The sequence below is a fragment of the Carassius auratus genome, chromosome 44 (assembly GCF_003368295.1).
Source record: "Carassius auratus strain Wakin chromosome 44, ASM336829v1, whole genome shotgun sequence".
NCBI lineage: Eukaryota > Metazoa > Chordata > Actinopteri > Cypriniformes > Cyprinidae > Carassius > Carassius auratus.
Window position 1 is genome coordinate 1,912,683 of NC_039286.1, and position 17,542 is coordinate 1,930,224.

Here is a 17,542-nt window from a genome sequence, read left to right on the forward strand (position 1 = left end):
GTGTTAGAGGAACAACAGTTCATATAAAAACAATAGACTGAGATAAAACAGAACACTGGTTTGCGCTGGAAAGTTCCATCTATTGTTCTCCTTCCTTGCATTCATTGTAGGGAAGGCTCACAAGTATTAGAAAGCATAATGATTGACTGAAGATTCGGTCAGGGGCTTTTCTGCTTGCGAATCTGTGCGGGTGTTGTGGGTATTCCAGTTTTTCGGTGCTCTACCCGTTGCTGTCTGGCTTGTAGCTCCTTTACCTCAGCCAGAACCTCTCTAGCTTCTCGCCAAGAGGAAATGGCCTCTTGTAAGAGCCGCTCAGCTGCTGGCCTCCTGCTGTCCCAGTCCACAGCTTCACTGAGGGGAGAATCAGTACCCTTCCTCAAATGGGGCGAGTAAGAGATCCGAAAAAAAGCAGGGTCTGTAGATTTCATATAGGGCGAGTTTGAGCCAGTGGATAGAGGTGAGTCTGAACCTTTATTGTCGGTCAGATCGATGCATTTCCAGTGGGGTGAACTTGATTCTTTTGAATCAGGTGAATCAATGCTCTTTGAGCGAAGTGCGCTCTTGTAATGAGGGGATTTGGATGACTGAAAACGGGGCGAGTCCTTGGACTTCACATGTGCCGATTCTTTCCCTTTGGAACCAGGTGAATCTTTTGCCCTTACTGAGGGTGAGTCTGTGCCTTTGCTTTGGGGTGAATTATGTGAGCTTGAGCCCTTGGAGTGAGGTGAGTCAGAGCCCTTGAGGTTGCGCAGACGAGGGGAGTCAATGCCTCTTAAGTAGGGGTAAGATCCCATTCTGCTCCGATGGGGTTCCTGTTCCTGAATCTCAGCTAACAGCTCTTGAGTCTTCTGCAGCCGCTGGCTTATCAGATCCTGCAGGTGGCTCGTGGGACTCTGGGACAGCGTTGCCTGGAGCCCATTCTTCTTCTTTGGTTTTCTCTCTCCTCGGGACAGAGTGTCATCCATTGAAGCACATCGGTTACGACCCTGAGCTAACTTCTTCTCGTTTTGAGGTGTGTAAGGGTGGTTTTCACAGATCCAGGAGAACTCGTTCCTGCGTGGCAAGCTGCTGGTTTTCACCTTGCCATCTGTAACAGAGGCCGACGGCCTGGACACATCAGTGCCAGCGCGTGGATGGCTTGGTGCCAGCTTTTCCCGTCTGAGATCATCATCAGGCAAACCAGTGTCCACCTCATTCACCAAGTCCAGTGTCAGCATTCCATCAGAGGAGGCAGAGGTCTAAAATAGGAAAGCAAGAAACATATATACATATTATATATATATATATTGTTTTGGTTTTTCTGTTAAAGAAGCAGACTGGAGTAATGATATTAAAAATTCTGCTTTGCATCACAGAAAAAAACATTACATTTTAAAATATATTAAAAGAGAAAAAAATATTTTAAATTGTAATACCAGAAATACTGTGCAATATAACTAATGTGTTCTGTGTTTTTGATCAAATAAATTGATAAAAATAAGTGTTTTCTTATTATTTCACCTAAATGTTTGTTCCAGTCTGGTTTGTTTTTACAATGGTATAGCATAATTTAGTTGCACAGCAAATTACACACAGCACAAGAAATGTAAAAAAAAATGTTTTGTAATATTAATGTAATTTACATAAATACGTACCAAGATTGACATTTTGATATTTTGTGTGCTGGATTATCAAATTATCATGTTATGGAGGAAAGCACAGTGCATGTAGGGGGTGTGCTGTGTGCATGTGATTGAGCAGTGTGTAGGGTAGATATTTAACTGAAATTGCATTAAATCAGGTTGTTTAATCCAAGATTATGCTGCAAGATTTTTTTATCAACTACATTTAAGTCTCCAGTTCCTGCAATTTTGCTAATTTCCAGTTTATTCCCATTAATTCCCATATATTGCTGTTAATTCCCATGGAAAGTTTGCAGTCTTGAAAATTCCCAGAATTTTGCAACCCTAAGTCCGTTTTATAGATTCATTCAAAAAATGTATGTATTAATGTAAAAATATGAAACCAAATTTCTGTAAATGTAAAAGGATTGGGATAAGTAAGATTTTTTCTCAGCAAGGCCGAATTTCAAAAATACAGTAAACAAAAAATACTTTTGCATATTACAATTTAAAAGAAATGTTCACTATTTAAATACATTCAAATTTTTTATTTATTCCTGTGATAAAGTTGTATTTTAAGTATCATTATACATGATCCTTCAGAAATCATTCTACTGATTTGCTGCTCAAGAAACATTATTATCATCACATATTATTATCAATGTTGAAAAAAGTCGTGCTGCATAATATTTTTAGAAAAATCTGAAGAACAGAATTTATTTATAAAAATCATTTGTAAAATTATTTAAATCTTTACTGGCACTTCTAATCAACTTAAATGCATATTTGCTCTTTTCTGAATAAAAGTATTAATTTCTTTAAACACATATTACTTACCCAAACTTTTGAATGGTTGAGTACATTAAAAAGGACTCTTTGATTAATAAAAAGTTCAAAAAGAGCAGCATTTGTCTGAGTTTAACGAATCCTTACAGAATAAAGACAAATAATAAAAACTTTCTTTAAAAAAAAAAAATCTAAATGTTTATTAGGAGGTCATAAAACATATTTTGACAATTTAGATGTAAAACGGCAGATAAATCAAATAACAGAATCCTAGTCAGAGAGATATAGCTGAAAGGTAAGCTTTCATTTTAGACAAACACACTCACTCACATATACAGTAGGCTACACATTTACATTAAAGGTTTATGTGTAAAACTTGTTAAATAAGGAAAAATACTTTTAAATAGTTTCAGTAGACTTTTCTGGATTATCTGTTATGCAGGCAAGTTATAAATAGCTGCATATAAGTTTCATCAATACTGCACCAAACTATACCTAGTGCCATGAAGTCCATACATTTCCACTGGCGCACAATAGTATAAACAGATAAACAACAACAGTCATCTGAATCAAAGTCAAAACAAGAAAGCCACCCACCACAGACATGAGATGACCCCGCGTGGGCAAACGGCGCCCAAGTGGGATCTTGGCCCTATCGCGTGTGGGGTGAGCCAGAGGACTCTCCTCCTCAAACATCACCTGCAGAAGAAAACGAGACAAAACTGGAGCTGAGATCACTTTTACTATATTAACACAGTCATTTTCAGAGGCCTTATTTGGATTCTAATTTACACAACAAAAATGAACTATATGACACCTAATGTTAATTAGTCTCACTTTCATCTCTGTTTAATCCAGCAGTTTTTGGTGTGAAAATGAATTTGCAGATTTAGAAATAGAATGTGCTATATCCAGATGATGTTAAATTCACAGTGGTTTCTGGTATATGAAATGCAGTGATTTTACAAGTGAAAACAAGAACTTGTGAAATCTTTTCCTACAAATAAAGTTTGTTAACAGTTTCAGTGAAATACAAGAAGCTACTTTGAATTATTGTGGTTTATAAAGAAGATTATGAAAATAAGTCTCTTATGCTCAAGGCTGCATTTGATCAAATATACAGTAAAAATAGTAATATTATGAAAAACGTTTTCTATTTTAATCTGTTTTAAAATGTAATTTATTACTTTTGATGGCGGCTGAACTTTCAGCAGTCAATACTTTAGTTTTCATTGTCAAACTATCCATCAGAAAACTAATATGCTGATTTTGTGTTCAAGAAACATTTCTTATTATCAATCTTTAAAACCGTAAGTGCTTTGATAAATAGAATGCTCAAAAGAATCGCATGTATTTGAAATAGTGAATTATTTAAGTCTTTAATTCATCAATTAATACATTCTTGCTGAATACAAATGTTAAAGGTGCAGTAGGACTTGTTGGAAAATGCTAACTTTAGCCTGATAGCACTGAAGCATACGTACATTCCACCCTCCCCGCAAATAGCTGTCCAAAGCCATGCCTCCTGAACATATGAATGCGCACAGACTAGATGACCAGAGACAGCATTACTTCAATACATCATGTGTCACACTTTTACCACTTGATTGCTATTGGGATGTGAAGAGACTTTAACCAATCGTAACAAAAATGTTTCTGAAGACAATCACCTATTCCACCTTTCATTTCTGTAATGTTGGTTTTGGGTTTTGTTTCATGTTCATTGTATTCATGTGATCTTGCCATGTGCTCACCTTGTGAATGTGGCATGTTGTCATTGGTTGATTTGGTCATGTGATTTGGTTCTGTTCTGTGTGTTCGTCTTGAAGCAGCGCTGCATTGAGCTATCTGTGCAACTAGGGGTCAAGTGTCTTGCTCAGGGACACAGTGGTGTCTCACAGTGGATTCGAACCGGGGTCTCTCACACCAAAGGCATGTGTCTTATCCACTGCGCCAACACCACGCCTTAAATGTTTTATTGCAGCCATTTGCTAAAATTATTTAAGTTCTTTTTTTTCCTCAGTACACACAGCACCCCATATTGACAGAAAAACACAGAATTGTTGACATTTTTGCAGATTTATTAAAAAAAGAAAAACTGAAATATCACATGGTCCTAAGTATTCAGACCCTTTGCTGTGACACTCATATATTTAACTCAGGTGCTGTCCATTTCTTCTGATCATCCTTGAGATGATTCTACACCTTCATCTGAGTCCAGCTGTGTTTGATTAAACTGATTGGACTTGATTAGGAAAGCCCCACACCTGTCTATATAAGACCTTACAGCTCACAGTGAATGTCAGAGCAGATGAGAATCATGAGGTCAAAGGAACTGCCTGAAGAGCTCAGGCAAGGCACAGATCTGGCCAAGGTTACAAAAAAAAAATGTATGCTGCATTTAAGGTTCCTAAGAGCACAGTGGCCTCCATAATCCTTAAATGGAAGAAGTCTGGGACGACCAGAACCCTTCCTAGAGCTGGCCGTCCGGCAAACTGAGCTATCGGGGGGAGAAGAGCCTTGGTGAGAGAGGTAAAGAAGAACCCAAAGATCAGTGTGGCTGAGCTCCAGAGATCCAGTCGGGAGGTGGGAGAAAATTGTAGAAAGTCAACCATCAGTGCAGCCCTCCACCAGTCGGGGCTTTATGGCAGAGTGGCCCGACAGAAGCCTCTCCTCAGTGCAAGACACATGAAAGGCCCCATGGAGTTTGCAAAAAACACCAGAAGGATTTTCTGGTCTGATGAGACCAGATAAAACTTTTTGGCCTTAATTCTAAGCAATACAACAGTGAAGCATGGTGGTGGCAGCATCATGCTATGGGTTTTTTTTTCAGCTGCAGGGACAGGAAGACCTGGTTGCAATTGAGGGAAAGATGAATGCATCCTTGTACAGGAATATCCTAGATGAAAACCTTTCATCTGAGTCCAGCTGTGTTTGATTAAACTGATTGGACTTGATTAGGAAAGCCCCACACCTGTCTATATAAGCTGGCCGTCCGGCCAAACTGAGCTATCGGGGGAGAAGAGCCTTGGTGAGAGAGGTAAAGAAGAACCCAAAGATCAGTGTGGCTGAGCTCCAGAGATCCAGTCGGGAGGTGGGAGAAAATTGTAGAAAGTCAACCATCAGTGCAGCCCTCCACCAGTCGGGGCTTTATGGCAGAGTGGCCCGACAGAAGCCTCTCCTCAGTGCAAGACACATGAAAGGCCCCATGGAGTTTGCAAAAAACACCAGAAGGATTTTCTGGTCTGATGAGACCAAGATAAAACTTTTTGGCCTTAATTCTAAGCAATACAACAGTGAAGCATGGTGGTGGCAGCATCATGCTATGGGTTTTTTTTTCAGCTGCAGGGACAGGAAGACTGGTTGCAATTGAGGGAAAGATGAATGCATCCTTGTACAGGAATATCCTAGATGAAAACCTTCTCCAGAGTGCTCAGGACCTCAGACTGGGCCGAAGGTTCACCTTCCAACAAGACAATGACCCCAAGCACACAGCTAAAATAACGAAGGAGTGGATTCACAACAACTCTGTGACTGTTCATGAATGGCCCAGCTAGAGCCCTGACTTAAACCCAACTGAGCATCTCTGGAGAGACCTGAAAATGGCTGTCCACCAACGTTTACCATCCAACCTGACAGAACTAAAGAGGATCTGCAAGGAGGAATGGCAGAGGATCCCCAAATCCAGGTGTGAAAAACTTTCCCAAAAAGCCTCATGGCTGTATTAGATCAAAAGGGTGCTTCTACTAAATAACGAGCAAAAGGTCTGAATACTTAGGACCATGTGATATTTCAGGTTTTCTTTTTTAATAAATGTGCAAAAATGTCAACAATTCTGTTTTCTCTGTCAATATGGGGTGCTGTGTGTACATTAATGAGAAAAAAAAAGAACTTAAATGATTTTAGCAAATGGCTGCAATATAACCGAGTGAAAAATTTAAGGAGGTCTAAATACTTTCTGTACCCACTGTATATAGCCCTCATGTTTTATTGTCCATTGTCTGGCTTTGTTTAGTGTAATCTGGTGAGTTTGTGTGCCTGTTCAAATCCATAAGTCAAGTCTAAATAAACTGCACATGGGTTCTTCAACTTACCTCCAGTTGACTTAATTTCTTACATAAAAAAATCTTACTGAACCCAATCTTAATAAATAAATAAATATATATATATACACAAAGTTGTGTGTATAATAATAAAATATAATAATAGGGCTGGTTCAATACCACTTTTTCAAAACCAATAATGATCCAATACCAAAAATTCTGAGTATCTGCCGATACCGATATAAACTAGGTTAATGGATAATCCAGTAGCAAAAGTTACTATAGAAAAATAATCAGTGCAAATTAATAGTAATTTTAACTATTAATAATTTTTTATTGTGCAAAAGTATTATAATAATAAAGGCTCCAAATACAGAGCGGCGCAAAACGCTTATGCACAACGAGGTTCAAAGCACAAAGTGAAGCGATTATAGAGGAGTAGTGTATTAAATATGTGTGTTTGCCTTGTCTTTTTAACAGTTTAAATTTCAGTTACTGTGCTTGTGATGAATAATTCATAGTGCTCTCTACTCCAGTCTTGTGATCCAACCAGATATCCGAGAGAAATTTACACGATTTAGAAACCGTACAAAACTCCAGCAAGATAAATTCCTTTTATGCAAAACCACTTATCTTTATTTAAAGATTAAAAATACTGCAACATACTGAACATTTAATCATCTTGGAAAGAGTTTCATCTTCACTGTCATTACCGAACGCATTACACAGTTTGAATGCTGAATGGAGGATGACTGACAGCCGCAGCGAAGAGAAGATTTGATGTGAACTTGACTTAAATATTTACCTGTACCTCACATTAAACTGTGAGATGGCTTCAGAACACTTAAAATATAGTGCATGAAAACTTTATTGTGCTTTAAGGTGTACTTATAAAAACTCTTACTGAACCCAATCTTAATATATATATATATATATATATAAAGTGTTCCTGTAGCTCAAGTGGTAGAGGACTGTGTTATCAAGCGCAAGGTTGGGGGTTCGATTGATAGCCTGAATACTTTGGATAAAAGCGTCCGCTAAATGCATAAATGTAATTTATATATATATATATAGACGGTTTCAACGGCATTAACATAAACAAACGTTAATGCGCGTGAGCGCTTTTGTGGACCTAACTTAACTTCCGATAGACTCCAAATAGAATCAATAACAACAGTCAAGTCCCTCTAGAGTAGATATTTTTTGATAACAAACAAAATATGTTTGCTGCGTGGATCAGGCGGACTTAATGAAAATGCAAATTCATTCTTTGCCAGCAGGAGATGTTTTAAAGCATAGACATAAAGCGCGAGAAATAGAGGTTTCCCCAGTAACAGCTGTAAACGAAGCAGAGCTGGTACGCTCTCACGCTGCTTTATCAGGCATATAACATGCAAGTCTTCTTTCAGAAATACAGCGATATAAAAACACCCGTGCCTCGTTTTGATATTTAAACATAAATGTAAGGAATTATTATTATTATTAAACGTGCAGTACGTTACGTAATGTTACGTTCCTCGTGTTTATTTAACAAAGCCTTTTTGAAAATCGATCAGTTTTAAAATTGTGGCGAGTCTCCAAAAATAAATAAATGTATGGGAAACACATCCCGCAGCACAACCACCTGAGCCCAACTTCAGTCTACTCATCACCTTGGCTTTAACTGTGTTTGTAGAAGGCACCGCAGCCAGACCGATATAACACAGACGGGAAGTTAACTTAGGTCCAGGCGCGTGCGCCCGATGAAACCGTCTATATATATATATATATATATATATATATATATATATATATATATATATATATATATATATATATATATATATACATACATACATACATACATACATACATACATACATACATACATACATACACATACACAACCACACACACACACACATAAAAGATAAAAGTGTCTGCTAAATGCATAAATTTAATTTTAAATATGTATATAATATATATATATATATATATATATATAAATATATACACACACATACACACACACAGAGTTGTGTGTATAATAATAATATACAATACAGTATAATAATATAGCTGGTTTAACAGTGCTTAGCTGAAATGTTTTTCATGGGTATCTAAAAATAAATAAATAAATAATAATAATATAATAATAATATTTTCTACATTTATTACTTTTGTGAAATAAATACATTTAAAGTTTTCTAAAAGTTCAAAACCAAAATAATGGCAGGAAAATGACTAATGAAAGGGAAGAATGTGGGAAGAGACTGCAGGAGTGGAAAGCTAAAATATAGGTGGGAAGAAGAGCATTAAAAAGCAAGGAATAAATAAAGAATATATGAAATGTCTGTAGTCACCTCATCCAGCACACGATTCTTAGCTCTGGTAATAGCAGTGTTTAATACATTGATCCAAGATTCCTTCTCCTCTGGACTGACGGCCAGAAATACAAGACTGGGGCTCTAATGGAGTAAAAATATATAAAAATATTGACTATCAAAGATTTTCATTTTTGAAATGATTGAAATGAATGATGGTGGTATTTAGAATTTTCAAAATTTGTGAAAAAATAAAAAGAACATTTTTCCTTGATCTTTTCTTTAAAGAATCAGTTGCTTATTGCTAAATCTTAATGTTTGTGAAGTTATGCAGGATATGATCCCTTTCAAATTTTCATCGAAAAGAACTTTGATGTTGACTGACACAGATTCATATTTGCAATAAATTAAGGAACTGGTTAAAATCAGACCTCACAAAAGTAAAAAGAGGTACCGAGTGAATTGTACACTGTTAACCCATAACATCACAATGTTTTGTTCTTACCTTGTTTCCAGGATGTTGGCACCGGAGCAGGGTGAATTTACTGTGATTCTTCTTACTGTGGCTCTGGACATTTCGCAGTTCCTCTGAGCGCTCGTACTGTGCCAGGTCAAACACTTCATGAGTCTTCCCATCATTCTTCATCTGGACACAAGAACAGCAGCATCAGCACACAGACACAGGCCATCACCAGGCCTGAAGCTACAAACTATTGCTATCAATAACTGAAATCACCAGCAGTCCTTTTCCAGGCCAACTGTGCAGACAACAGTGAATCATGGACAGCTCCAAGGACAGCATTAATTAGTTCAACAAAACACTGCTGTGAGATCATTATGGGCTCAATATATGCTGACAGAACACTAAATCAAAAAACATTTGTACTCCTATTTAAGGATATATGAACAATTCATAGAACATAGCCTATACGACTAAATATATTTTGTATGTTATGTTTCTGGACAACAACAGAACACAATGGAAAGCATGTTTAACTGTTTTAACGTAACTTAAAGTAAAGTAACTAATCTAGGAATGGAAAACAGTTTCCAACTTAAAGCCAAAAGAAAAGTCAATTAACTATATTTCTCATTATTGCTTATTTCCAACAACTGCAACTAGGCTATACCTCTCATTGACAACTTAATTGCTCATAATTGCTCATTTATGCTAATTATAAAAAAAATTAGTAATTTTCCAAGAGAATCTGCATGAAAAACTGTTTTTGTAGCTTTATTTTTTACTTTGTGCAGTCTTATTAACTGTATAATAAAATGTGACTCTGGATCAGTAAGATTTTTTTCATGTCTTTTTTTTTTCATCTCTTATGATCACCATGTTCCATATGATGAAAAATGTCAAGAACAAAACAAACCTCACACATGTATATAACCAAGACATGCTCAGAATATATTCTTGATTGATGCCAAATATTAAAAGAAAAGGATTGTGACTGGTGTTCTTTTTCATCAGAAATAAAGACAGATGTCCCAAACTGTTTTCAGTTAGTTCAGCTCCTCCTCTGTTTATTCAACCAGTGACCCATCTGTTAAAATGCCTCATTTTAAGACAGGTCAGTCCTCATTATAGCTGACTGTTGTCAAAGATTTTTCAATTTCACTGAACTTGAGGGGGAAAAAACCCACAGTAGGACTTTAAATTCCATAGAGCCACAATAAAGGTCACAAGGGTTTTTGCTGAGACAAACACAAAAATGCAATGCTAGATATTAGCACACATTATGTTATGTCACACAGAGCAAAAAAAAAAAAAAAAAGACATTTTGGGTCATCCTGCATGGTTACCAAGCATTCACCAATACAACGGAAATACGCAACAAAGGAATTTGATGTCAGTGAGTTTGAGATTAAAGTGCAAAGACCAAAGTGATCATAGATCAAACAGCAAGCACAAGCAAACCAGCCTGTTCATTATATGACTCTACAATATCATATTTAGGTCATGTTTACTAACGTAATTTACAAAACAACCAGTTTTACAATAACAAGTGCAATTTAGATAAATCTGTGTAACTGTATGCCTCCTGGGGTCACACATTTTAATGTGAGTGAGCGCACACTCTGAGAAAGAGCGTACTAGTAATGCTAATATTGGGCAAAAGACCCCTGGTGGAAAAAAGCCTGGCCTCTCTTCACCACATAAATATTTCACTCCTCCAGTGTTGGCACAGCACGTTCCCTTCAGGGGGCCATCCTGATCTCTGGATTAACCACCTCCAAAAATAACCCACTAACCAACCATCTTCATTCTGAAGAAGGTAACTCCATCCACAACAAGATGTAAGGACTAAAATGCAGCCTCTGTAAGAGTACTCCTATGAATATTACATTATCCTGATGCTTTTTTTCCCTGAAATTCAGAGTAGAGTTGGTTTTCAAGGCATTGTGAAGTGGTATTTATAAAGCCATACCATATGACTGTAAAATCTGTCTCAGGATGTAAGGAGTCTACAGTGTGTTAAACAGGAATATAACACTGCAATAACTTGCCCAGTTTACTTCTATGAGTCTTTATTAGTTTAACGTTAGCTTGGGTTAAACTAATTAATTTAACTTGGTTTGAACAGCAGAAACACTAATTATGGGTCTATTTTTTTGCCGTAAATAGGATTGACACAAGCATCAGTCTGGATCCAGAACACCTGAGAAGAGATGATGCTGACACCTCAGATGACCCCAGATGATGCTATCCCTGAAACAACATACAGAACTAACAAATATTGCTACTTACTATGCAATCATATAATAATTGCTGTTAATAGTGTGTATATATCAACAACAAGCATGAAAAATGTTGATGTAAAAGATGTACAAACTGATGTAAAAAAAAACACTGATACAAATGTGAACTTGAAAAGAAACAATTTGAACACAGTTATAGATGCTCAGCTGCCTACATATCTGCATCTACACTTCAAATGTTTCACTTGGGAGTCAGAAAGGATCGCAGACTTTACAACTCATGTTGCATGAGGTGTACCTCACTATGCTATATGAGTGAGATCAATTATAAAGAGTTATGTCAAGTGTCATTATTCTGGAAAGAACAGGTCTACCTAGAGCACTGAAGGAAAGTCAAGTGCAGCGGTGCATAATGCCATATTTATGCACTATAAACAGCCAGGGCAAACAACACACACGACCTGAAGGCAAGCAGCAGTCACTAGAGGACAGACCTGTAGTGCACATCCTCAGACTGATGCAACCTGCTGCCAATGTATTCTGGTTTTATATAAATAACCTTGCTTGTCTGACCAGAGGAAGAATTCACAAGGCTGAAGTAGGTACACAGAATAATAATAATCTGTTCTGTCTCATTTTACAACTTTAGTTCCACTGAATAACAGGGATACACTGTGAAAATATGAAGAAAATATGATGAACATCACTTGCTCACCAATGGAACCTGTGCAGTGAATGGGAGCCATCAAAGTGAGAGACCAAACAGCTGATAAAAACATCCCAATGACCCACAAGTAATCCACACAACTTGAGTTCAAGACAATTATCATCTTGTTAAGTGAAAAGCTCTGTTTTTAGAAACAAATTCATCAATAAATTTGTTAACGTATTGGGTTTATATGGTTCCAACTGACTATCCATAATGTTGCTTTCTCCAGTGAAAAGTTTAAATTAGGAGAGAAATGTGCACCGTTAAGACTATTAATAAGATTAATTGATGGACTGGAGTCATCAGAATTATTGTGATGTATTTATCAGCCGTTTGGACTATCGTTATAACACTTATTCACTGAAAAGGATCCATTGGTGAGCGAGTGATATAATTTCTCTAAATCTGTTCTGATTAATAAAACAAACTTATCAACATCTTGGAGGGCCTGAGAGTGTTTTTTTTTTCATGGCCAGTATCTTATGATGGTGTGACACTGGATTTAGTGTCTCTCTCGCTCACTGGGGATGCTCAGAAGCAGCTGGGTCTTGACTCTTGATACTTTTAGTGTAAATAACAATGTCACTCAAAAGACAGCAGCTGTGCGAATAAGGCATATGCGGCATATCGCTTATGTCACAAAGCAGGGCACAGCTGTATACAGTAGTTTTCCATCATGGTATGCTGTTCTGTGATGGTTCTGTGAAACTGATGAAAGCCTACAGGCAGTGACAGAAGAAAGCTGCTACACTTCCATGAAAATTACAACCATTCCTCTTTACACATGCTTCAAGTGATCAAATGATTCAGTTGTAAAGATTTGTTGCTCCTACAATGAACAGGAAATTAAATTCAATTGAATGTCTGTAAGCAACTTCCAGAACCTTCAGGGATCTTTGGTACAGGCACTGACACAAAGTCCATGACACAAGCACAGGTTCACATGCTGAGTTAAACTTTTCAGTGTTTATATAATACTCTTTAGCAAATGATAGCTTGTCAAAAAGACTACTTTGATTAATTTTATATCAAGGGCAGGAGGTTTTGGCAAACATTAATTATTAACATTCATAACTCACTATATAATCACTATATTTGACATGGTATACTTTTGGAAATCTGACACTTTTGGAAAATGTCCCTCATTGTTTTGATGCATCATTTTAAGCATGAAATCATTATGATTATGCATGTTTTGACACTAAAATCTTAGTAACTCACCTCTTTTTCAAAGATGTACAGATGATCTCCTTTAAGCATCACAAAGCGATTTCGCCATATTTCCCTAAATATTCCTTTGCCACTGAACCTGCGGATCCAGCCTACTTTGTCTGGTTGGGAAGATGTCTGGTTGAGATCCTGAAGACCCTGAGTGTGTCAACAATGACCCGGTTAATGTGTCGCCCGTCTTACATAATAGTATTTGAGTTCAAAAAGTGCTAAAGTGCTAAATCATAACATTTATTCCGGATCTGTGATATTAATACTTATTTTTTATTAATAGAACTATTAGAAACTCTTCCAATAGTAACTGGCCTCTTTTTCACTAGTATTTTAACTAATAAGTCCTTGTAGGTCTCATGACATATTCAAACACTTAGCACTCTTACTAGTTACTAGAACCAGTTTTGTCAGTAGCTTTACTAGTGCATATAAAATGTTTTACTAGTTACATTTATAATCTAGAAAAGATTTTTTAACTGAACCATTTACTGTCATTTGCAAGCAAAAAACAATTGTGACTAGTGAGAAAAGTTACACAATTGGAATTCATATTAGTGTCATATATTACGCTAGATTACATATTAGTGTCTTGAATAGTTAATATTATCTAATAAGTACTACTAAAACTGGACCCTACTAATGAGTGACTAGTAGGAAATAGACTAGTGCCGAATGTCTAATTAAATTGGACTCCCTATAGTAATAAGCACTAAAAGTAGCCTGTACATTTAAAAAGACAGTAGGATTACTTACTAGTAACAATTATACAAAAAACAAAATTCGATTAAAGGGGGGATGAAATGCTATTTCATGCATACTGAGTTTTTTACACTGTTAAAGAGTTGGATTCCCATGCTAAACATGGACAAAGTTTCAAAAATTAAGTTGTACGTTTGAAGGAGTATTTTTGTTCCAAAAAAACCTCTTCCGGTTTGTCACAAGTTTCGGAAAGTTTTTTTCGAGTATGGCTCTGTGTGACGTTAGATGGAGCGGAATTTCCTTATATGGGTCCTATGTGAGCGCGCGCTCCCATATAGCAGAGCAGAGAGAGGCTGAGCATTTTTTGAGTTTTGAGTTTTTGAGTTTATTTTTACAGAGCATCAACGGAGTTGTGCAAGTGTTTTTGTTTGTTCCCTGCATTTTGGATTGCACGTCGTTTATTTCTTAAGGATAATGCAGTCCCAACGGAAAAGGGTCACGATTGTGTGTTGGAACCACATGCGGTGAGTAAAACTGCTTCAAATATCTCTGTGTTGTTAACTTAGCTATCAGCGGCGTAAGCACATCAAGTAAACAACATGCGATGTTGTCATCAAACTGCACTTTCCACATGTACAGCTTAAAAAAAATAAATAAAAAAAAGACGACATAAAGTGGAACTTAGTCATTTTCCAAAACCGCTAAGCAAATATATACAGTTTCAGTACATACCACATAGCATACCGCCTTTGCTGATGCTGCTCTTGTTAAATTTCAGCCTCTGGATCTGTGTCACAGCTTCCACATGCTCTCAACTCAAAAGCCTACTGGCGCTCGTGATTCTTTAGCTCCGCCCACACGTCACGCCTCCAGGCGCTCGTGTTTTTCCGGGAAAAATCGGTACAGACTATCTTTCTCTTATAAATATAATAAAAATAAAGACTTTTTGGAGTTATGAAGGATGCAGTACTACTCTATAGGTACTCGAGATTAACAGGATATTGAGTGAAAACGAGCATTTCACCCCCCCTTTAAAGAAATAAATATGAATCTGTTTTTGTAGTCTATAATATTAAAACGGCCTGATATATTGCATCCTAATAAAAGTCAAATTTGACTCTACCGCCGTCTATCATTTAAGGGGTATACATATCCCAAAAAGATTTACTGTCAGTTAGTCAATTAAGGGTGTGGCTAATTAAATATTCTGTTAAACAGAATAAAAGATGTGTCAATTAAATGAGTGACAACAGCATAATAATGAAGTGTAACGGTCTCACATTCGGCGTTTCATAACAAAGGGGTCTTTGTTAAATTAATTTACAGAAGCACAAAATACTAACGTTAAACACAACACAAACAATTGTGCTGTACATTCAGTCACTGTTCAATTAAACTTTTAAATGATCAGCATTCAAAATCAAAACCACCATCATTGAGTGATGAAATTCTCACCCTTTTAACCAAATGGCTTTTCTTCATTCTGTTCGTAAAATGTGTCTTTTCCGAAGTATATCCCGCGATCTGTCCCGCTTTCTAGAAGAAACGGAGATGTGTTTGTTTATCTTCAGCTGTGATTTGCCGCGTGCAGGTGCTATAGATGGGATGAGGTGCTGGTTGACTGCCAGTTTCTACACTGACGGTTTGCAAACCGCGGGCACAGACTCTCTCTCCATTGGCTTGGGTGAGTCCCTGAGCTGCTGTGCTTCTCTCGTTTGTAGAGCTCGACTGCTCCATCTACTGAACGAGCACAACTGTCGCTGCACATTGAGCTTCAGTGGCTTTTTCCCTCTCAACAAGCTAAACACAATGCAAATCAGTGTATAGCAAAATATATTATTTTCAGTGATAATCAATATAACTGTTTATTTGTAACCTAATGAATTCACAGGCCATGTTATGTTTTATGTTTTGGTATCTACAAAGCTAGAAGTGAATAACTGGCATTCAGAAACAATGTGGAGGAAAGTGGGGCTATTGTATCACAAACAAACGTTGTCCATAGTTTTCCACACTTTTAGATATTAAGATTTATCCATATGTTAGAATATTTTTGTTAATTAAAATGTCAAAATCATTATTTGTAATAACTGTTAGGTATCAGGTGAACACAATGAAACAACATTGGCATATTGAGGAAAATATATTTTTTCTTAAATCGCAGGCATGGCAAGTTTAAAAATATTACATGTACTCAATTTTTATATGTTTTATGCATCACTTCTACATAACTGATTAACTTTAAATTCTGCTGAAATTAATAATAATAGCAGGTTTCACTGACCTACCTTGAGAGAGATGTGACAAGTTCTTTACTAAACTCTCACGCAGCAGTTTTGTTTCAGTAAATCTAAATAGAAATGTGTGCCAGTTGTGGCAAAAGTAAAAATGACATCAAATGAGAGCATAGATCTGAATATTAAAAATAAAAGCAAAATACATAATCGTGTTATGTAGCTCAAGAACATATGGGATTTGGATATTCCCTTCTATGCTCTGAAAAAGAACATATTCAGAATGTTTTCTATGCTTCTTCTCTGTCTACATTAACTGACCACATGATTCTAAAACAGAGCAAGAAATGTTTCCCTCGAGTTGACAAAGCATTCTACATTTGCCTAGAATAGTTTTAGAGATTTATTTTACCCAAATCTGTAAATAACAAATGGATCTTTTACCTGATTTTTGTTCCAATGTATTTATGTGAATTTCAGTTCAACAGATCAAGTGTGATATTATCTCACAAGCAATCTTTAACGTTTTATTCTTTCTTTTTTTCTCTCTTTATCCATACACAGCAAATTGTGTGCTTGATGCAGTAAAGCCATTAAGTGGTTCAGGTCTGCTGGTACTCTGGCTGATGGTGGGGATTAATGGATGTGATTTAGGGTTGAGGAAGGGGACTTAACAGTGGAGCAACCTGAATGTGTCTTGGGGGTTAAGCTCTGGAGGTTAAAGTAATGACCTAAAGGTCAGGGGCCTCAGGGCTAAACTCAGTCTACTTAATACAGTTTCTTCAGTAAATAATCTCTGAGGGATTACATGACTGTGAACTAAGGCTTTGGTGATAACAAAAAAACTTGAAAATGTGTTGGTCTGAGGTTATTGGATAAACAACTCCAACAATGTTTGATACCAATTTTTCTGTTCATTTATTTAAGACCACTATAAAATATTGTCATGTACTATGCTGTCCATTTCTTTAAAGGCAAAGAAATTAGTAGGACATACGAAAAAAGACACCAAGATATAAAAATAAAGCGGTTTTATACAAAGCTAAAATTTTACCCAATTTAGACTATACATGTGCATCTCAATAAATTTGAATGTCGTGGAAAAGTTCGTTTATTTCAGTAATTCATCTCAAATTGTGAAATTTGTGTATTAAATAAATTCAATGCACACAGACTAAAGTAGTTTAAGTCTTTGGTTCTTTTAACTGTGATGATTTTGGCTCACATTTAACAAAAACCC

At 36.5% G+C, this 17,542-nt stretch overlaps 1 protein-coding gene across 1 annotated transcript; it reads right to left on the bottom strand.

Moving 5' to 3' along the window:
- On the bottom strand, positions 1 to 15,784 carry LOC113062083 (pleckstrin homology domain-containing family O member 1-A-like). Its single transcript, XM_026231637.1, has 6 exons — positions 15,524 to 15,784; positions 13,367 to 13,513; positions 9,239 to 9,379; positions 8,773 to 8,877; positions 2,985 to 3,086; positions 1 to 1,238 (listed from the first exon to the last, which is right to left on the bottom strand). Exons 1-6 carry the CDS (start codon positions 15,548 to 15,550, stop codon positions 159 to 161), a joined length of 1,602 nt encoding a protein of 533 aa, XP_026087422.1. The 5' UTR covers positions 15,551 to 15,784; the 3' UTR covers positions 1 to 158.
- Positions 15,785 to 17,542: the final 1,758 nt, after the last annotated feature.